The 23,641-nt window shown below is 39.3% G+C and overlaps 1 protein-coding gene across 1 annotated transcript; it reads right to left on the bottom strand.

Moving 5' to 3' along the window:
* Window positions 1-1,138: 1,138 nt before the first annotated feature.
* pgbd5 (piggyBac transposable element derived 5) lies at window positions 1,139-23,493 on the bottom strand. The gene is made up of 7 exons (XM_046071351.1): window positions 22,789-23,493; window positions 16,357-16,787; window positions 13,309-13,443; window positions 9,062-9,242; window positions 6,209-6,406; window positions 4,903-5,008; window positions 1,139-3,733 (listed from the first exon to the last, which is right to left on the bottom strand). Exons 1-7 carry the CDS (start codon window positions 23,156-23,158, stop codon window positions 3,538-3,540), a joined length of 1,617 nt encoding a protein of 538 aa, XP_045927307.1. The 5' UTR covers window positions 23,159-23,493; the 3' UTR covers window positions 1,139-3,537.
* Between the last annotated feature and the right edge of the window lie 148 nt (window positions 23,494-23,641).

Below are 23,641 nucleotides of genomic sequence, written 5' to 3'. Positions count from 1 at the left end.
GGGAAAATCCCCTGCCCTTCTCTTCTGATAGATGATTAAAAGGAGACGTCACAAAGCCGCTCAGCTCTCCGTCTGCAACAGGGGTGATAACAATATTACCATATGGGCAGAAAAATTACTTAAATACTCTCTCTCACACTCATATATAATGTGTTGTCGAGTAACCATGGCCTGAGAGATATAAGAACTACAGAAAACCTCTGCAAATGTCACACACATTCTTGGTGAGTGCCATCTAAAGGTGTGTGTGTGACCCATGATTCAGACCACCATCAGCTACAGATGCCCATTTACAAACGCAGCCGTCATAGAGGCTCATTTTTAGGCACGCGTGTAAAAGAAAAATTCACACTAGGATACTCTTAACAGTATGTTCTTCACCATTTTGCGATGCAGTGCAGGGTTTATTTGGCTTTGAAGAGCTGGATTTTCCTTTTTCTGGTATATTAACTCGCTCTCAAGCTGCCTCGCTGCCTCGTCTATTTCTGCTTCATAACTGTGTCCATGCCCCTTACTCAGACTACAACATGACTTGTAGGTACACATGCAAGCAGTCATGTGACAAATCAAAAAATTGGTTTCTCTGCCCTCCCTCCATGATTTTTTCTACTTGTATGATATAAATTGGTGGATTGTTTGTTTATTTTGATTCAGGGATTGTCATATTTTTCCAAAATTATAACTAATATTTTAGAAAGCTAAAACAATTCTTATATCAAATATCACTAAAGTTGCACTGGAAATATTTTAATAAATAAAGATGCATCATCACATTATCCACATTTAGCCAATTATTAATAAGAAAAGTGACTCTTTAAACTGAAAAGTTTTTAGTAGTGTGGATTTTCCCTTTAAAAACCAATATACAGTAGGACGTATACAGTGTAATGGGCAGGATGGCTTTCAATTTCATTTTTTCATTCAGTTGACAATTACATGGCAAAAATTACCAGTGTTATTCAAGGTGAACAGCGATTAGACACATGACAACAACATTCAGTGAATCACACACACACAAGAGCAACAATGACAACAGCAATGCTTTGGAGTAGTGAAAAAGTAAAAAAGAAAATCACAATCTTGAGTCTCAGTGAGAGAGTGATTATGGACATACTTTTGTAAACAAAATATACACTTACATTTCATTGGTGTTTTTTTTTTTTTATATAATCCATTTCATTTATCTACGTGTATTTACAGAAATTTTCTATTCATATTTTCCATATTTTTTTGAGAGCAGTGTATACTATCATTAGGTTCAAATCAAAGCTTAAAGAATAATCTAATAAACATGTTGCTAACTTTACAATTCAAAGTGCAAGACTGTGATGGGGGAAAGTGCATGACTCCTGCCAGCGAATCACTCTACAACTCTGCTCTACTGGCGTCATCTTCCTGTAATATGTATTCATACATCAAACCATGCTGATTGAGTAAGCACACGACAAAACCTTAAAATATTCATAACATGATCCCAGCATGGCAATAACATGTTGACTGTGTAACATGTTAAGCAAAGGAAAGTGGATTGTTTAGTCCTCATTAAAGCTACAGACAGCAGTGTGGTGGAATTATACGGTCTGAAGACAGTAAGTGTATTTTAATCAGATAAACGCTCGCCTCTCCTCTCACACTTCTGTTGGCTGGATGCAAGGTGGCAGGTTTAAATCTGTTTCTTGGCAAGAAATGTGCCACTTGAAGAAAGCAACATTCACATTAAGTGTGAATTGGGAAATGTATCCATGTTTCCATTTCAGATTAGAAGGTATTAGATGAAATTGATCTTTCTATAGAAATATATAATAGATAGTATGTCCATAGTTATTATTACTTGCAAATGTTCTTATAAATTGTACAGGTATAAACACATATGTAACTGTTGTAAAAGAACGTTCCATGTTTTTTAAATTGTCAAATAGTTTCAAAACTTCTGGAGTTCCTGACGAGATTTGACAATTTGAGACCAGACGTGCGTGAGAAAGCAAGTCACAGCCCCAAAGCCTCTTATCTACATTAAGATTTGTTGCAACATTTGGTTTTCTGGGACATTTTTATAAGCCACCAGTGAGTCCATTTTTACTTCCTGGACCTAAATCTTGCCAAGCAATATTATCCAAGCCCCCGTGCAGTGGCCAAGATTGTACTCGTTGCTTAGCAACACTGGCTTACTGAACATTCAATCTAGGAGCTTTTGAATGTGTTCTGCCCTGCAAAAATAAAATATAGCTAACTTACATGAGTATTAAAAAAAAGACAAATAAGATTAGTTTATCTGATGTTAAACGTGTCGTTGGCATAAAAGTAGGCTGCACATTTGATGGCATAAATTGTTTGATTTCTTTGTTAGACAGAAAACAACTATTTTCTCAATCCACATCTTACTATGAATGATGTGACCCTACATGAGCACAACATTTTCTTCCAAAGTTGGAACAGCTTTGGTTACATCACATGAGAAATGTATATATATTTATGTTTTTGTCTGTACTCTTGGCACTGGTGGTGAGCGGCGCTCTTTTGGAGAAAACGTGGGATTTAGCAATATCTGAAGTAGAATCTGTTGGTAGTTGTTATTTTTGTCTTTTAAGTTATGAATATTTACTGTTGCAGAGAGTACTTGAAATTGGAAACCATGCTTTCAGGGGCTTTCAGACATCTGAAACCAAGCTTTTATGAAAAATCTTTTCTTGGCTCTTTTGAAATTGTAGGCTGTGAACTGGTTGCACACTGCTGGGTGTGGCTTTATGTCTTCCTCTAGCAAGTAAGTGTGCAGCAACACAACACATCTGGGTCACAATAGCTGTACATTTACATCCTCAGGCTCAACGTGCAAACAAATGGCTGTTCCACTTGCTAAATACATACACACACACACACACACACACAAAAATAATTTCAAAACCCACCTGGAACAAAAATCATTTTCATACTGAACAAGAGAACATCACAATCCAAATTCTTTATGCATGCAGCGTGTAAACACGTCATAGTCCTGGTTTACTAAGCTTTTGTTACGGGGTCACAGGTGTTTTTGCAGAGTGTAAATTTCAAGCTACACGTAGCTTTTAGCCTGACAGGTATACATTTGAAAACTTACACAGGAGATTCAGGCTCATCAATAATTTCACTCTTTTATAAGAGCTAAAATTTGAAGCTGACATCATTTAACTTGAATTCATTCCGGTGTTGTTGTTGTTCCCGCCTGCATTTCTGCTTGTGAAATAGCTCCTGCTGCAAATCCTTAGTAAATCTGTGTGGTTAAAAGTTGCAGTTGAGGCATGTGAACTGTCCCATGGCTCATGATTCTCTACTGTGTAGTGTGCAGTCGTGTTTTAATGAATATTTACACTACCACAGAAAACAACTCGAGGAAGAGAGACAGGCTTGGCACTGCTTCAGTATCATCACATAGACACAGACTGCAGAATCTGTACAACCGTAATGAAGAGTGTGAATGTAAGTGCGGGGATTGTGTTTGTGTGTGTCCAAGTGAGTGTGTGTTTTTGTTTTGCGCTCCTGCTGTCCTCATCTTCCTCCTCACTGTGTGGGGGAGCAGTCATCTAGATCCAGCAGTTCTCTGACCAGTCTCTCTCCAAACTGTGCTCGGCTGTAGCGTTTAACCGTGTAGGCGTCAGACATCTTGTAGAGGATGTACGCGTTGTTGATGGCGATGCTGATGCTCAACCAGAACACTTGCTGCCAGGTCTTGTTGGGCTTATGGAAGATAAAGTACCTAAGAGGAAAAAAAGCTTCTTACTCCAAGATAATGCTCCACTATAAGTAATAGGCCTTAAAGCAAGACTATGTAACAGTCATGCTGGCAACAGGTGTCAAAAACAGGATATTGGCACACAACTTAATTTTCCCAAATTCTCATGAGTTAGTTTAAAGAATTCCTCTTTGGACTTTAATGGGACCACAAGTAGGAAATCTATTTATCTGTGACATTTATTATTTAAGCAACTGAGTAATGCCAGTTACAATGGGGTTCAGAGCCTTCAGCTATTGTGCACCTCACCTTTGGTACTCCCTCCCTCTATTCATCCGTACGACAGAGTCCCTATCCTCCTTTAAAACCTTGCTCAAAACCCACCGGCTTCATGATGAACTACTTTCTTTATTTTTTAAATTGCTTTTCTCTATTCTATTTTCTCTTAATCTTTAAATTGTGCCTTGTTTTTATTTTCTTTATTGTATTTGCCTCCTTGAAATTTATTTTAACTGTTTTAATCTGTAAGGTGTCCTTGCTATGAAAGGCGCCCACAAATAAAATGTATTATTATTATTATTATTATTATTATTATTATTATTATTATTATTATTATTACACAGCAATATGTATCTTTAGTTTGCTAACATTAACTAACAGTTAGCATTGGGGCTGTAAAATGCAAGAAAATAGTGAAAAATCACAATTTCCTACAGCTCAAGGTGATGTCTTGAAATACTTTGTTTTGTCTAACCAAAAGTCCAAAAGAGAAACAGAGAAAAGCAACAAATCCTCATAGTATATTTGTGTGAAATATAACTATAATTGATTTTCAAAATAGTTGTCAATTAAGTCAGTAAGCTAAACTTTTAATTGACTAATCATTTCAGCTGTAGTTTGATTGGTCAAGAAATGGTCAAAGGGAGGACATGGTATCCACAGTTTTTGTTCAAACACAGGATATTTCTCTACATTGAGTGTCTAAACATTAGTCTTCTTATGCCAGTGGTCATACCAGATCAATACAGGACATTTAATTTCACTGTATGTCTTATTGCAAACGTTACACAGTCTCATTGTAAGGGCAGAGTTTGTCTAAAATAAGACTGATTCAGGTATCCAGTCACCACAAACCCACTGCAAGATTGCAGTCAAATATTACAGATTATTATTTTGAAAAATGTTATACATACTTGCTGTACTTGTCGTCATATTTGCAAATGTAGCTGAGGTGCGCCGCAAAGGCCTCAACAGCCAAGGGACATGGGATCTCCCCGCTTTTCCTCTTAATGATCATACCTGTCACAAACACATATACCACAAACTGAAAGTGAGAGACATACAGCAGAGAAACGAGATCCCACTGAAGGGACTCCTCTTATCCAGACTCTGTGGTCACCTGGCCAACAACCAGACAGGGGAAAGGAAAAGAATCGCTCTTTTATACACGAGGGAGGTTGTCCAGGTGCGCCTCGTTACAATTTATGTTTATTCTTTGGTCCCTGGTGAGCTGCTTTGTTTAATGGTTCTTTTTCACAGCATACATTCAGACTTCTCAGAGCAGGAAATGCACAGAAGTAACAAATAACATTAACGATGGCTCTGTTCCATTTAAGTCACAGTATGCAATGACAGTGAGCCAGCATGCACAACATCAGGGATTTTAACTTGTACATATATATCCATATAAATGGAATGCAGCCATTATTAATGCTAGCAGTTACACGTGTGTCAAATCAAAACTACAGATTTTTATTAATAGCAATATTTCTACTCATGGTTCATGGTAGCAGAAAAAAATAAAAAATTAAATGAAAACATCTCAATAATGATGCAGTTGTCATCAAGTTGTTTATACATATAACTTATTTTTCTTTTATCATCATGTTTATTTCAGTCACTGATCTTGACCTGGTTTTATTATATGCGTCATAATAAGAACAAAATGTTGTGGTTATGGATGGAGCTACTTTTTTTCTCCTTTTTGTACAGAGTGAAAACCACAAACACACACCCACCTACGCACACACAGAGGGAAAGAAAAATCAATATTGGATAATAACAGTTTAACTGATCTGGGGCTTTGCTTCCGCTCTCTTCGTTCAAAGAGCTCATACAAGCTGGAGCCCTTCAATTAGATTTAAAATATAACAAAACTGTTAAATGGAGAGTGGATTATGCTATAAAATGAGGGGAATATCACTATCCTGCCACCTCCTGGAAATGGATTACCATAGATTAGAGGCTCTCATTGATTTTCCCTGACACGAATGCTTAACCATGTGCCAATTTCACCTGAAATTCATCCAGAAACGACAATACAGCTAATCTTATTTTCACTGAAAAACTCTCAGCCCAAAGACTTTTTAAATGTTCTGTACGGTTCTACATACATGCACAATACATTCTGTGCACTAATGCATCTTGTGTACCGTCTCCCGTCATTGCTAAAATATTGATAATTCAACGACCTTTAGAGTTCAGTGGGTGCACCATTACCTTGTTTTGTTGGGGAATAACTGTTGGTGAGGAACCTGAAGTGTCCCTTGTTGTACCAGCTGATCAACGACATGCTGCCTTTCATCATCACTCGTGATTGGCCGCGCTGCGCTGGTGTGGAGCCGCAGACCAGCATGCTTTGTGGCAATCCTGTACAATCGCTCTTCCTGGTGCTCAGCAGACCACAACAATAGATATCTGGAGAAGGATAAACACCAAGCAAATGTTAACATTTGTATAAATAACTCTGCAACAGAGAGACACTGGACTAGTATATATACAGATGTGAGAAATATAGGCAATTATTATGGATAGATTACCAAACATTACTAACAACAGATGAAATAATTAGTAGATTAACTGATTTGTCGATACACATTAAATTAACTGGCAACTATTTTTGTTGCCAATTTATTCATATTAAATAATTGGTTAATCATTCACATAATTTTTTAAGTAATAATTGCAATTATTTCCTGGTTGCAGCTTCTCAAATATGAATATTTGCTGTCTTCTTATTAAAATTGAATATTTTTTGCGCTGTTGGTCGGACAAAACAAGACATTTGAATGTTTTTACTATTTTCTGATATTTTATAGACCAAACTATTAATGCATTGATTGAGAAAATAAACAACACATTAATCAAATAAATTAAAGTTTTTTAACTAGAGCTGAAACAATTAGTAGATTAACTGATTAGTTGATATACAAAAAAAATGATCTGTTAGTAATTTTTAAGCAAAAATTCCTAAAATTCTCTGGTTCCAGCTTCTCAAGTATTTGTTGATTTTCTTCATCTTATATGAATGTATTTGGGTTCTGGGTAATGTTGATAAAGCAATTTGATGATATCACCATGGGCTTTTGGAAACTGTGATGGGATTTTTTATTGTGTTCTGACCTTTTATAAAACAAACGATTAATCAGCAGCCCTACCTTCAACCATGCCTGCAGTACTTCCTGTACATTTATTGTGCTTTTCATGCATTCTGCTTCTGATGTGAAACAAAACTATTTATCTCTCTCACAACTGTATCCTTCTTTTCTTCTTCATATGCCATCTCTGTCTTTCGATTTTTCTGTCTTTCCACCCATTTCATCTCTTTGTTTCTTGCATGGATGAGCAGCATGAAACAATCATGCGGCTGACTGCTGCTGATTTGTTAATGTTCTCAATTTGGAGAATGAGTTCTATCTTTGTATCACGTGTGTGTCTGTATGTGTGTGTCCAGAATAAGTGCTGCAGAGTAATGCAGGGCAATTAACTCCAGTTAATTAAACCAGCATGATAAATTTGAAAAAAAAAAGTTGAACAATGCTTTCACAAGCTCAGAACTGAATTTTTCCTCGGCTGAATGCCTTGTGGAAACTTCACCCAATTAGGATGACAAAATATTGATTATATCTCTGAACTAGTTTTTCTTTACTTGGCGTACTACAGCTCTTCCCGGTTGAGTTCGACAGTGCTCTTCTGTTACTGTTTAGTGAAAGCACGTTTGTGAATACGGGAACGTAAAAACTTTTCAATTTCCAAATTGCGCTGATGATATCGTCAAAAGAAGCCTGATCTGTTTTGCTGAATATTTGTTCTCACTTGTAACCTTTCATGGCATGACATTGTCCCACATGTGCTATTACCATTACGAAAGGTCACTGAAGAGAACTTAAATGTGACACCCTGCCACCACAATAGGATTTCATAATAAAAGATGCCTTAATGAGGTATAATGAGCATTAAAATCAGAGCTCTGTGGAAAACTACTTCAAAGATGGGTTATCAGCATAAAATATCACAATTTCCACCAAAACAATTTCCAGCTGACCTTTTGCAAAACATTCAGATAAAACAACGCATAATGAGTCTGTGGGGTATCTGTAAGCCATTAACAGTAAGACAAAAACCCTGTTTGGATTCAGAATTTATAGTTGTCAAATGTTACGTGGTGTTTCACCTAAGTTTCCACGAAAGTGTTCACTTTACCTATTGATTTTTTGAGCGGTGACAAGGCTTAACACTCCCTACCAAATCCTCCATGATTTATTGTGCAACAGTCTACTGCAGTGCAATCCCAGAGGCTGTTATGGTTGATGTTGGTTGAGTTACAATAAAAACATCCATCTCAACAAGTCACTTGGTATGAGATTCAAGTCGTCAAGATGCATTTTTCTTAAAGATGGAAACATTTAGTGATGTAATTCAGCTTAGTTTCAGTGCAATTTCTCCTTAGGGAATTTTTTGTTAAGAAAGTGAATATTTATAAATATTTAATATATTTAGAATTTAGTATGCATGCAATCTCAAAACAAATTGGTTTGTACCAGGAAGAGATGACACACCAGTGGCAAATTTGTTTGACTTGTTTTTAGGAATTACATATAGACAAAATGGTAGTTTTTTGCACTGTCAAGCTTTCTTCTTTGAGACAGTTTCTCTTGTTTTAGAAATGTTTAAGTTCTTAGCCAAGAAAAAAAGTTATTACATATAAGTGAGGTATGACAGAGGCCTGCTTGTGCTTTTACACATTCCCATGTTCCCAAGCAAGGATAAAAAAAAGAAAATTCATCAATGTAATTGCACACTGTAGAGTTGTGAAGTCTTATTTGAAGGTGACATGCAACAGACTGTTTTCATCTCAGTGCTGTTTATCCTGGGGACGCTATCATCACAGTATAATAAAAAATAAATAAACAAATAAAAAAACGCAAGATGGGAGATGAGATGAGAAGAGAGATGACAGAGTATGAGGAAGGAAGAGGGAGAGGACAAGAGAAGACAGGAAAAAAGAAACAATGCTTTAATTAGGCAGCATGGAGATACAATATCTGCTGTTGTATCTTGTTTGCTGTGTACCTTGTTTGCTGAATTCGGTAAAGAGGCTAAGGCTTGTGATGGATGGCCCGGTGAAGATGATGGTGTTCTTGCCGGAGATATTCTGGCAAAGCTGCTTGGCCACGAGGCTGTGAAGCTGAGGCTTGTTCTTCAAGGTGGCCAGACCGTCCGTACCCTGGCCCTCCTTCAAATGGACTGAGATCTGCAGGGTGGGAGGAAAAAGACAGGACATGTAGATCAAACAGATGTAGAACTAGCAAGCTTTATTATTTCCGTTCTCCATAAATTACCAATGTATTGTTCTCTAGCTTAGAAAATGGTGCAGCTACAGTATCGGTCTAAACCCTCGAGGCTGCATTGTTTATTTTACAAAAATATACGGCATGTTGAGGCTTTTCTTAAAGTTTTACCAGAAGAGGCTAAAAATTCACGTTTGAGATGGTGCTAGAGAAAAGGCCATGAAGTTGCTAAAATCTAGTTGAACTCAAGCATAGGTTTGTGAGATTTCATAGTAATATGCTGATTAGAGTATGAAGTATCAGGTTTATAAAGATGATGTTTTGGGGGTCCCAGTGGCTTAAAGGAAAGTTGTATTTTTCAACCTGGCATAATGCTATTTATTTATTAATGCATTTTGCGCCACCCCTTGTTTCCTGTGATTTACCACAATGTAAGTGGTGAATGCAAATTTAGCATGACCCATAGAGTCACAATTGCCACATTTATGGTAAATCCTCCAGGTTGAGACATACCAGAATGTTAAGGCACTGACCACATTGTCAAGTCATTTCTCTGCTGCCGATGCTCTCACAACGGCATAAAATGCCACAAAAAACAGGCTAAAAATTACTTTTTGACCTCATGTTGGTGCAAGGAGAAAGGTGAGGTGTCCAAATGATGACTTCATCCTCTGGAGAACATGAATGTGCTCAGTATATTTCATGGCAACCTGCCCAGCACGTTTTGATACTTACTTTCAGAAAATATCAGTAATCTCCAAACTGATATGTTTTAAGAGTGCCCACTGGCGGCCGTGAATATTCACAGCAAATTTCAAGACAATCTGGCCGGACTCAGCCGCGCTTGTTAGAGCAACACACTGGTACATGATGCCCTTAAAGTCTCAAAAGTAATATGAAGGAGAGCTAGGCTTCCCAAGAAAACCATTATCAAGTATATATAAACATAAATGTACACTCACAGTCCAGTGTCCTTCTTGCACTTACATTGCTGCTGTTGTTCACAAGCTGAATAGCATTAGCCTGATTAGCCAGCATCAGGCCTTCAGCTATTACACTAAGTGGTCAGCCCATGCCTCTGTGTGTGTGTTTGTGTATCCCTGTGTGGTGTGCTGGCTAATGGAATCTCATTGATTCACTCCATTAACTTGTTTTATTTCTTAGATTTTTTTTCTCTCCCTCGACACAATTCATTTAGAGAGAGAAGATCTCAGTGCAGACACACATCAGCGTACAGTGAACTGGTAAACACTGAGTGACTGCCAAATGGCCGCAGTCAGTGTGAAAGATAATGTGTATTTGTTAAATGGATGGGATAATGTGATATGGCCTCAAATGTCTGTGCTGCTTGTTACACACAACCTGCGCACCAATGATGACAAAAAGAAAGAAAGAATTCTGATTGTGGTTGTTTCTCTCTCCACTAATGTAATTCTGGACTACATCCAGGCTAAAGAAGGAAACATTTCCCCTGCAGTGTAGTCTTATGCCTGAAATTGATTTTTTATGGGTTCTGTGCAGTGAAATGTCCTTTCTTTACAATGCTTTATTATGGCTGTATCAATTTATCCGAGAGCCTGGTGGAGTTGGTCATTTGGCAGGCCACTCTCAAACCTGAACAAGAAAATGTTAGCCTGCTTTACTGATATTCTTTGTTTTTTCTGTTTCTGATGTCATGCCAGCATTATAAACTGTAATAAACTGGGTGAGATGTTACTGTTATATTATGAGTGTCAGTGTTCAGAGATGCTCCTTCACTTAGAGAGCTAAAGATAAAAAGGACTGTTTAAGTTTAAATCACTTTGATGATTCAAAGTTCAGTTTTGTTCAGTTAAAAGATTTATAATCACTGCATATTTAAGATCCTATTATATATTATATAACATCTCCGTTCAAATGCACTTCAGCAGCAACAGTGAAGTGAACGCATCACCAACAACCATGATGTTCAGTGTTGATCCTGACTGCCTTCAGTTCAGTTATACACTTCTGTTTCTGGTTCAAGCTGTCACGTTCAATTCAGTACAAAACTAGCCTATACAAGCACTGTTTATAAATGGATAGCTCAGCAGCCACGTTTTTGCAACAGACAAAGATTCCTTTGTATGTGTACTGAACCCCTCTACAGCTACCGATGACTGGATTTGTGTGAGATAACGTACCTGTGAGTGTGACAATTAGAGGGAATGGGTTTTGTTTTTCTGCTAGTTCAGAAGCAGAAGTAAAACTATTTGCAGAAGTCTAAGTAAGATGCTTGTTTAGAGCTAACAAGAGTGAACTGTTTTGGTGTTTCTGGTGTTGGCTAGGGCCCACAGTATTCATTGCACTGTTCGCTAATGAATTGTCAGTGAAGCCAGTAAATGTCTTGTTGCATCCTCTTGAGGGACGCTACAATACACACACACTGGGTGTGTGAAAGAGACAAAAAGAGACTGGGTGAACAACCTGTGTGTGTGTGTGTGTGTGTGTGTGTGTGGGTGTGCGTGTGTGTGTGTGTGTGTGTGCACATCCTCCTGTACTTCTATCTTTGTGAGGACCAATTTAACTAATTTAAGTGACGGTGGACATTTTTGGAAAGAAAGGCATTTTGGCCAGTTCTCACTGGTTGAGTTTTTAATTATGTTTAGGTTAAAGGATAGGTTCACAATTGTAAATGTATGTCTTTAAACAATGGTCTGTTGTCCACATGGACATTAAATAGTTTTCGTTTGCTGTAATCATTCCTCCTCTTCATACTGGCCATTAAACAATCCCTTTATATCGCCTAACCCACATTCCACAGTCTGTAATGTAAAATGTATTAAAAGGTCTATTTGAAGTTAAATGAGACTTCAGCAGTCTAGGCTAGACTAATGGTTATCTTGAACTGTCTAACTTAGACTATTTAGCACAAAAATCCTACTTTGTGTTACTATCCCTTCAATGCAACTCAACACAGAACCATGTCCTGGGAAACACATACAGGGATTTGTAATACTAAATGTACTTTTTTAAATCTAACTTATTGCGAGCACCACAAACACAGTTTTATTCACCTCCATTGTACTGGGGTAGAGGTAGAAATCTCAGATGCAGATATCTCAAATCACTGACAAATAAAACCATTGCAACAAATAAAAGCATTGTCAAAAATTCTAGCTGCAGAAACCACGAGGTAAATGCATTATGTCAGTAAAGGTCCTCTTGAGTATATCAGTGCAAACGTTTGTGAGTGTGCCTGCCTGTGTGTGGGTGCCTGAATGGAAGTCTTGCAAAATTTAACAACCTGCATTTTGGTTTAAAAATGAGAGCGTTCACTCACAGTGTAGCTGGGCATCCGGTCTCCTAGATACTGGGTAGTAGTGAGGAGGAGGCTGCCTCAATCACTTGTCACCAATTTAACAATACAAAATAAAAATGCAACCCCATTTCTAATGTTTTCTCCTCTGTCCCCTGTCCTGCAATGGTCAGAGTTGGACAGGTCTGTCAATCCTCCTGCAGTGCCAGGCCCCAGTTAAATGGTGGTGTTACATAAGCAAACAACGTAGGAGTGGAAGGTTGCTGTAAGGGCAAGGTTGTTAGTGAGCAGAGCAGCTCTGCCTGAGATATGACAACACAGATCTAATTCTGAGTTAGTAGCTATTCCACTCTAACACAACATCAAAAGACAAATCTGACAACCAGTACTTTTGCTCCAGGACGTATATTTCTTTCCAAGAAGAGTTTTGATAATTTCTTTTTTTTAAATCAAACTTGAGTTCTGTGTGTGAATTTATGAAAAGTGATAATATTCTCTGTTGTGTCGACAGTAATTGGCTGAATGCAGAATGAGGCAACATCGACAACCTCAGAATGAGATTTGAAATTTGATGAAGATCAAAGCAAGGCTTTTTTGACTCCAGGCAGACTGAAGACTTTTTCTTGCATTTATGATGTAAAATATTAGATTTCTGCCATGAAGTTTAAAAGCAAATTAAAATACCCTCAAAGCAAACAAAAAAACCATCTACTCTTTTCTCTCTCTAGCTTCTTTTCACTGAGTATTGCTACCTGACAGATAAATCCGGTGGAGGTGCATTGTCGAACCCAGAGGCTGAACTTCCTCTTCTTCCTCTTCCTCAGCTCTCTTTCCGTACAAGTGGTGATGAACACTGGATCCTCGTCTATCAAGGGTTCGTGAAGAACCTGGAAACACAAACGTTACTGTACACATGAGTTTGCCTTAGCGGATTTTTATGTAACCATGTCGCATGTGTTACTGGAAAAATAGCTGGCCTTAAGAAAGGAGAGGGATTTTGTGTGAGGGATAAGAGTGATTTGTGTATGAAGTAACATTACAGCTAAGGGTTGGAGAGAGAAGGCAGCCAATTGAAGATCCTCACAAGTCTTGTATGTGAGTGTGATGCTGCATATTTAGAATTTTCAGAAGTCTCTAAATAGTTAAGATGGGTCAGATCAGATACGGTGGATGAATTTCCCAACAGTAATTAAAGAAAGTATTAACAACTGGCACACATTCACAAATCCAAACACACGCAAACAGGGGCATTAACAGAACACACACAAAACCAAAGCTTTTCAAACCCTTTCTTGGACGTTTAGACCAATGCAATATAACTAAAACCTGGCCAAATATTTCCCAGAGATGCTTTCAACCACACACCAAATATTTGCATTTCATTTTTCTCTTGGCTTTCCCTTCCTCTGGTGTCTCCCCGCCTCCTCATCCCGCTCCATTGTGATTTGACTAAAGCTGAAGTGAGCAACAGATCTCTCCTGCTCTAGCCACTGAGAGCAACAAGTAATTTCCAAGTCAAATATGGAATTATGGATTATACTAGTGGAAAATGAATGAGGCTATCTAGCCTTTGGATGGATGACATCATCCAAACCACAAAGGCCTTTTATATCTCATCATATCTCATCCTGTAACTGTCACATTAGCACAGCGGTAGTTACTGTAGTACACTTCTCTTCTCTCTGACCAGATCCTTATCCTAACAGCTGAAAACGAGGTGGTTACATCTCCACATGAATGCTTCAAGTAAATCATTTGCATGGGTTCACTAATACTGTACTGGACAAAGGGAGGAAGAAAATCCACTCACTTGCTGTCTTGCAGTGGACGTTAGATGAAGACTGCGACAAATGCTCTCAAAGATTTTTCACTTGCAAATCAATACAAAGCAGTGTCAACAGATCTTTGTAGCGACTGCAAAACTGCCAGTGTGACACAGAAAATGTGAAGCATCACTGTCAGCAGGAGCTGACATAACATGCTCATATTCACACAAGCACACTCACACACATGCTGAATAATGCTAAGTGGCAGATAAATCCAGGTCACACAGACCCACATGTAGAGAAATATCTTGTATTTAACATTTGACGACAAAGACTTCCTTTGTTCATTTCTTGACATTTAAAAATAGAGCTGAAATGATTTGTCGATTAATTGATTGATTAGAAGAAATTAATACGCCACTATTTTGATAATTGAAATAGTATTTTTTTTGGTCCCAGGCATTAATGGGTAGATGACTTTTCCATTGCCTGTGGAGCAACAGTTTTAGTCCGTGCCACTCTCTCTATCTGGGCCCCCTCTCTGCCCATGGCACAGAAAACTAACACAAACTGGCCTAGATACACATGTACCCCGTGCTAATGACACACACGCACATGCTGTCTGAAAGTCTGCCCTCATTGTTATAGTTTAGTCATTATCTAAGAGGATAGAGAGCACTGATGTGAAACCGTAGTTCACCAAACTCTTTGTTACTTTACAATGAAATTAACTCTGACGTTCACATTTAAACTGTTTTGTCAGTAAAATGACATGAGATGAATGAGATGTGGACGTGATATGAGGAGGGAGTTGCTGTTAGGAGGCTGTTTTCCCAAATGCATCACAGCACTGACAGTGAAGATGATGTTATAGCACTCATTCTGCAAGACAGTGCCCTCCTCCTAACCAGATTCTAAATATGTATGATTTTATTATTATGGAACATGTGGATGAATGAGAAAAGTCTTTAAATGAAGTGGAAGCAACGCTATGTCCTCCAATAAGAAACCAAACAGTTTGTTATTTTTCTTTGACTTTCATGGCAACCATTTTCATGAGTTAGTTGTTAGGTAAAAAATAAACTTAGTAGAATATGGACAATCAGGAGCACATGGCATGCTATGATTTCTTTTCTCTCTGCTATTAATGAGACAAATGCTTGGTTTTCATCAGGTTGAACAAGGGTGAGTGATTGCTGCTGTCTCTCTTTGCTCAAGAAGAGCACATTTCTTGTGTTTTTTTCTTTTTTTGCCATCACCTGATATAATATGGTTATCAAGTTGGACAAGAGCATAACAATGATATGGGAGTGCTTATATGCTTTAACATATTCTACTTCAATCTGCAGTGCTGCTGTTCATCTACAGAATAAAGTAAAGTAGGAGTTGAATAAACCCACTGCCACCCAAAATAGGGTAGCAAGGCTGGCGCTCCACTGCCCCAATTGCATAAATGTAGATGTAATGCATACAGTGCAACTGGAAGCAAGTTAAAGCAAGTCCTCTGGAGGGGAAGTCTGTTAAAGTACTTTACCAAAATACTTGCTGTGTAGGCAGTTTTCAACCTGGGACTCCTTGTGGGAGCTATTTAGTTGATTCGCCCTACTTCAAGAGTGAATAGCTAGCTTAGCTACTGCATTAAAAGTGCATATGTACTATATATAAAAGTACTTTAAAGTAACACTGCTAACCAGATAACAGAGAAAACAGTGATTCAACAAATGTTGCATATATTCAAACTTAACATGTCATGTATTGATCACCTCCAGAAGCTGTTTCATAATTTTCACATTTATTGGAATAGATAATAAAAGGTAAAATGGTTGAAAATGGTCAACTGTGCTGCTAAATCTTGCTGACCCCTGAAAGAGTTGTGAGTGTCAGCTAATAAAAAGGATACTGGCTGAAACATTAACACCCCTGATGTTGCAGCTACTATGCCAGTCTGGCATTACAAATGTATATCCATGCAGAATGTAGTACCTAACTGTCCAAATATATTATAAGATGCTTTAGGGAGTAGAGTGCACACACCTGTGTCTGTGAAGGTCTAAAGGTGCAGCTGAATGACTGCTGCAGCGAGTCCAAGAAGGGTTGGATCTTGTACAGGCCTTGGTTGCTTCCCTGCGACGGCCGGAAAGCGACGATGTGGAAGTACTTGAGGATCTTCTCAAAGCGTGCCTGGCTCATCTTCAAGGCGATGCTCCGGTTGCTGAAGAAGCCCGAGCTCCAGATGCTGAGCACCGACTCACAGCGGTGCACACTGGTGGAGGTGACAAAGCCCAGGAAGGCCTTTATCTCCTGGGCTGTGACAGGACACCAGCCTTCCTCTGAGCCGAAGCGCTCCTGGAACTTCTTGGCATACATGTTCGTCTGGGTGACCATGTTTTGGATGCAATTGTCCGGGACAAAGAGCTGAAAGAAGTCCAAGGCAGTGGCAGTGGCTGGCATCTTCTGAGCAGGGCCTGGATCAAGACAGGAAGGAGAAAAAAAGTGTGAAATGTTATGACAGAGGAAAACGGACAGATTGACAGACAGAGTCCCATATGGGCCAGCTCACAGACGCACGCAACTGTCACTTAATCCAAGTTTTTTAACTTTGGCACCAGGCCTTCAATTTGATTGACTTTGCTGAAAAGATTTCTCTTTTGACACTGTAAGACATGATAAAATTAGATTTTGTTGAGCTGTCAAGGCTGTGTGGGATGCATGCAAACTGTCTCTTGGTTGCATAAACTACAGTATTATTTCAAAAGAAGTGAGGAAACAGTAACAGAGAGACACACACATTATAATCATTGTGCTTTTTCATGTATGAGCCACAGTGCCATTTGGTGTGAATGTCACAAGCCCAGGGCAGCATTTGGAAAGTTTACACAACATGACAGCCATCACACTCGTCACGGCGTGGCGTTTCTGCGCTTGCAGAAGGTTTTCAGTGTCTTGTTGCTTTAGTGTTATGGCAGGCAATGACTCAAAATCATGTTCTGATCTGATCGTCGTCAGGAGGAAGCCATGTATGAAAAGATGTTGTTTAAACAGCATTTTCTTTTTTAACCAAAAATGGATGCACCTAAACCAGTGGATTTGCAATACACACATAGTTACAGGTCTGTTACTTTACACACATAACGTAACATAACAGACCTGGTAAACTCCAGTAATTCCCAACCAGGGGTACTTGGTAGTTGGCAGTTGCTAGGGGTTAACACACATGGAACGATTGTGGAGTGGCTTAACTAATTTGGAAAAATAGAAATTACAATTTAAATGAAAAAAGAAATCCTCACATTGAGTCAGCTAGAACACCTGAACACCAAGTGCGAATGTGATGGATTGGTTGAAATACACAGCTAAAAGTATAAATAAACAGCAAATTGTTTGCTTAAAATAATTAACCGTTAAAAAGGTTAGTTTGCTTAAAAGTAATTAACAGTTAAAGCTCTTCCCCAGTTGCCAAAAGTATGCCTACTGAATCATAGTTTAGCTATCATTTTAAATATTTAAATATTTTGGAAAATATTGAAATATTTTAGAAATATTTTACAAAACATGTCTCTGTCTGGACTTAAATAAATATACGGCTTCAGCGGCGAGCAATAATAAATATTTGTGGTACAGTTTAGTAACTTACAATAAGCTAAAATACTGTACTAGTTAAAATACCACACTCTACCATGAAACTAATATCCCTTTAAAATATTCTATGTCAACTTGTGATTTGCTCTATTATATTTATAACAAGCATATGCTACCTTGTGGTGTACGCAACAGTATTCATTTTACACACGCGCGCACACACACACACACACACACACACACACACACACACACACACACACACACATATCACAAATCATGTGGTTTTTATGTAAGGGCTTCGACTGTCAGCCTGTGTGTCTTCTTTTCCTATGAAGCTATTTTCCCCTGTTTTCCCTCTTTCATATATTGTCATTCACTAGTTTACTGAGGGGCAAGTGTCATTTCACCTCATATTAAAAAGCTCTGTAAGTTTTAGGTGTTGCATTGAAGTCATACAGTCAATACACAATGCAATGAGTGGCTTGATGTGTTTTCTCTAGTAAATTAGAGGTTTTCTCAGAGGTTATTTGATCGTGAGTGGGAATTTGGACATCGAGCTGAACAACTGCAGGCTAAATTGAACAGCACAATCCCATTATCTCTGAACAGCGTAGAACAAGGTTTTCACTCTCTCTCTATCTCTCTTCTCTAGTCCTGGGTGGTGTGCTGCTTCCAAAATAATGAAAGATTTTTGCTTCAGTCTTAGTGTTAGAGTTAAAGATAACAAGCACAAGACTTGAACCTAAATGAATGACTGCTTAAGCAACATGTGGAGGAGCACAGGAAGAGGAAAAACTCACAAAGCTGATGCTTGCGGTAAAGACAGCAGGAGTAGCCAGGGTGTGGCTCAAAAAAATCCACTCATTTGCATTCCATTAGACTTGAAAGCTGGATGTAAAATCCAGCGTGACTTCCTCGGAGCGAGCCACTCCTCTATAAAAACATCAGACATACAGATGGAAGGTCCACCGAGGCAAAATGACTCACCTCAGCTCATCTCAGGAGAAAGCCAAAAATACAACCTGAGGGGGAATTCATCACTTTTATGGATAATGGAATTGTTTCTGTATCATTGAGTACCTCAATAGCATTTTCTTTAGACATCCCTACCAGTAGATCTTCAGTCCAGCCTACATCACTGATAAAACTAGATCAAACATTTACATTCTCATTTCAGACTACTAATATTAGCTAATGTTCGTCTATAAGGGAAGTTGTGAAATATCAATTTCCCACAGTGCTCTTTCCAATCTCCACCTACGTTGCACATACAGACAGTAAGTATAATCCCTCATGATCCTCAGCTGTTGTAGTATTGCTGTTGTAGAGGGACAAACATCTGCCTGGTGGATGATGGAGCTTTTATATCCATGGATTTAAGAATGAGAGATTATGTGTAGACAAAACATGCTTTAAGCTCAGTTTTTAGCGGAAATTACATAAAAAACACATAAGCTTGAGTGCGATTTCTCAGATTTGATTTTCTCAGACAAATGCCAGCTATGTCTGGGCAATATTTTGAAATTAATACTACAATATGAAAAAGAATATTTTTTCTGATGTCAATATACTGTATATGTTTAGAATAGTAAATAATAGGCCAAATCACATGAATTGTGTTCTGCTGCTATGCATTGCATCAGGAAAACCTCTTCACATGTGTAAAACAAAGACTACTAATTATGATTTTTAAATTATAGTTTGTTTGAGAACAGGCTTGTGTGAGATAGTCACACAATGTGATCGTATCAGCCCAATGTTCTTATGTATTGTACATTCAGTACTATGAGGATTTAAGAGCGTCTATTTTCCAAGCAGTAACTCGATAAAACCCTGAAATATACTGGTGTACAGATGATAAAAATGTAAATGACTATCAATTTTTGATTGAAGTTAGCTAACTTTGTCTTAAGAGCCTGGAAAAGAAGGAATGATAGCTTATTTAATAAGCATTTATTCTGAATCTTCCAGTGGTACATGTTTTTTTCCAGTGATACACATTTTGTTACAGACAATGAAAAACTGAAAATGTGATTGTGAAAATTGGTTTCCTTTATTTTTGGACTTTTTGTAGTATGGTTAATAATGTATATAGCATTCTGCATCTGACTTTGTGCCGTCATGCATTCATATCATTGCAGTACACTTCCACTGAATGTCAACAGACCACAATGGGAATACATCAAATTATATTTCAGTGTTTTCCTGTATCATGTGTTATATTTGTTTTATATGCTATTTATAGTTTATATAATTTCATTTCTTTATGTATCTCATATTTTGTATCTTTTTGTGTATATATATATACATATGCATGCTAAAATGATAAAATAAAAATAAAATATCACTTTGTGTGTATGCCCTTTTTCCAAATAGTTCTGCAAAGGTAATAGGTAACATGCACTGCTTGACTGCAGATAGTCAGAAATACAGGTTCAGGGAGACAAACTGACGTATGCAGAGTGCAAGTAATCTATCAGACAAGCTCAGCAAGGTGAATGAATAAATATCTCTTTAATTCCCTTCAACATTATGATAAGGTGGTTATCATGTGGATGTATGCTTCATAATACCTGGTTTATTGCTTTGCTATTTCTTTGCCCCTCACACTGCATGGGAAACAGTCTCTTGCTGAGATGAAGATAACACATCACCTATAAACCTGACCTTGGATTAACAACATTTTTATGTAAGCCAAAACAAAACCAAGTATGAGTTGCCGCTGTAACTGTAAACAAAGCCAAAACACAAACCACTGGAAGAAGTTTGTGTGAGGTTAACTCTGTGCTTTTTGACAGAGGCTGATGATTTATGTACGCGGTGCACAGTCTCCAAGGACTGAGGCTGTCACATCAACACTGTGTCTGTGTCAGCACTGTCACTGCTAGACAGTAAGACACATAGACAGACAGAGAAATGGACAGGAAGACAAGTGGGCTGATGGCTACACAGTGAAATCCACATGATAAAATTATCACTGATTATATTTCCACCATGGTTGACTTAGTGGAAATCTAGCTTAAGCAGCTTCCCATTCCATGCCATTAAAATCGGTGGAGAAACACATTTATGTATGCTGCAGCTCAGGATGCAGTCAATCTTTACTGTTTAGTCCGATTAAATCAAAGTACACTCTTGGCTACTCGAAGTCTGAAGTGTGATTCTGCTCCATGGCAGTCCTGCATCCTTCCAGTCAGGCAGCTCTTAATCATCTCAACCCTGATGCAGGATGGCGGGACCACACCCACACTGGCACTGCTTGTGCAAACAATCACTAACTGTATCTTTACAAAACAAACCAGGCCACACAAAGCAGACAGACACACCTGCTGCCTCCCCAGCTTCATTCAACAGAGCAAAAACAGTCCAATAGAGCAGGACAGAGCTGGATGTGCGTGGGCGTACATAACTTCTTGTAACCTTTGTCTCACCAAAGAACCTCTTATGGCATTAGCTCAGTTGGGTTCAGATTATTTTGGATATGTGAAATAGGCTGCACTCCATATCTATGCCATCTCTCATAGGCAGGATTACTGAAGTTAGCTGGATAATTGAGCCGAGTGGAAACCCCTTAAATCTGGAACAAGGACCGAAGTAAACAGAGTGCTTTCGGGTTTTGTTTGCTGCTCAGTAATCCTGCTTCTTCTGACTGGTAGGTCAGTGCCACTACCTTGGGCCCCATATAGCTTCAACAGAAAACACAATAGTTAAAAACTTTTATCTCACAATAATATTTGGTCTTTTATTTTGAATTCTGAAGTAGTCATTTTTCTGTTGGCACTGGAACATTTTGCAAAACAAATCTTCTTTGCATACAACCACTGCAGTTCACTTAATTTCCAGTGGTTTCCTGTCACGTTTGTGCTTTTCTACATTTGTATATGAATGCCCCGATGTATGTTGTCACTGTGTGAGCAGACTGGCACTTCCATATCTGCTAGAGCCAAATCCAGTGCAACATGCAACATGTCACAGTGGATTCAGGTTGCATTTTACACCAATTGCCTTTGCTTCAGCTTCGGCAGAAGAGATGGGAGAGGAAGACAACTCCAAAACTAAGCCTGACAGAAGGTGACTGTAGGTACTTGTCGGCTAGCAGTGGGTTTTAAACAGCATGAGAACAATTTGTGAGGTGATGCCTTTGGCCATTTATTACAGAGACAGACTGAGACAAAGAAAGACAAAGCAGTTGTGGGTGCACGGTGCTGTTTCTCTGTCACGATTCTCACACAAGTCTCCCTTTACACACACATTTCTGAAGATAAAGAGTGCAACCAAAATGAGGTCGCTTTGACTCAAGCTTGTGTCTCATGCTAATAAAGTTCTGTTAATTAACTTGGGGCAGGAGAACAAAGGCCAGCATGTGTGCATGTACCTGCATACATAGGCCTACACTAGCTTTATGTAATGTGTGTGGATGTGTGTGTAGAACCTGGAGGGACAACATGCTGTTTCTCTAAATTAAACAGCATGTCTCCCTGCACTGCCCTGAAACATGATTCACACATGCACAGGACAGCATGTGTACCAAAGCACCAAGGGGTGAAGTATCAAAGGCTAAGCGTTTGCCATTAACTTAATACAGCAATTAACGATGCAGTGTCATGCTTCTCTCACTACACACACGCACTCGCGCGCATACACACAAGGAGGGTGCACGCACGCACACAAACTAAAATGAAACAAGCATCCAGTTGTTCCAAAGCAATAGCCTTTTGTGTGATCTTTTGGCACCAGATCGAGAGCCACAGAAATGGCCTGCCTGACCTAAAAAGCATGAAGGTAGACTGCACTCTTTCTGCTTGTCTCCATTCACTTCACCCACCCAATATCTTCCCCGTTGCGCAAACGACCTTATTCATCTTGTCGTGCATCACGTCTCACCATATGTCTCTTTGTACGTCGGCACCGTGACATCCTGCAGAGTCTCCGTCCAGCCCTCCTCCTCCGCCTGACTACGGGACAGAGAGCCCGGGGGACCGGCTCCGCTGCTCCCACTGCTGCCGCCTCCTGCTCCCCAGCTGTGCCCGCTGTCCTTATCGCCCCGCTTTTGGTGTTGGTGCTTCCGCTGCTCCTCCTCGCCTACCTCGGCTATGCAGTTGTCAGAGTCGGAGTCTCCGGAGGTGCTGTAAAAGGGATTGTCGCTGCTGTCGTCCCCGGACTCGCCGAACACGTCGTCGGATATCTGCAGGCTCTCATACCGGGAGCGGGCCGCTTCCAGGAGAGACAGCGCCTTCCGCCCGCACTCCGCCATCTCTCGCTGTAGTGATGCTGCTCTGCTCCCCCTTTCTCTTTCTCCCTCTCTCTCCCTCTCTCTCACACCTTCCACTACGGCTTCAGCGGCGAGCAAGTTGTCACGATCTTGCAAGATCAGGGAGGTGTTTGCCTTTAGTGTTGCGGCTACACCCTCCCCTATCTTAGGTATGAATTATGATCCCCCCCCTGCCCTCCAGGCTCGGATGCGGAGCCCGGCGGTCACTAAGAAGCGTGTGTATCCGGGGTGAGCTGTCAAGCCTCAAGGGTACCGAAAGATTTCCGCCCCCTTGCTCTGTCTATGTCTACAGCCCTGCGCACTGGGCAAAATTATCGATAGCAGGATGTACAGCAGCATCCGGGTTGAGAGATCAGCGATTTCTTACACAGACAGAACAGAGAGAGAAAGAGAGAGAGAGAGCGAGAGAGAGAGAGTAGGGGTTGCCGCCGCGTCACCTGACACCACAGCCCTTCCCTGTCAGCC

Source organism: Micropterus dolomieu, linkage group LG15, assembly GCF_021292245.1.
Source record: "Micropterus dolomieu isolate WLL.071019.BEF.003 ecotype Adirondacks linkage group LG15, ASM2129224v1, whole genome shotgun sequence".
Lineage (NCBI taxonomy): Eukaryota > Metazoa > Chordata > Actinopteri > Centrarchiformes > Centrarchidae > Micropterus > Micropterus dolomieu.
The sequence above is the reverse complement of the archived record's forward strand: the minus strand, read 5'-3'. Positions and strand labels throughout refer to the sequence as shown.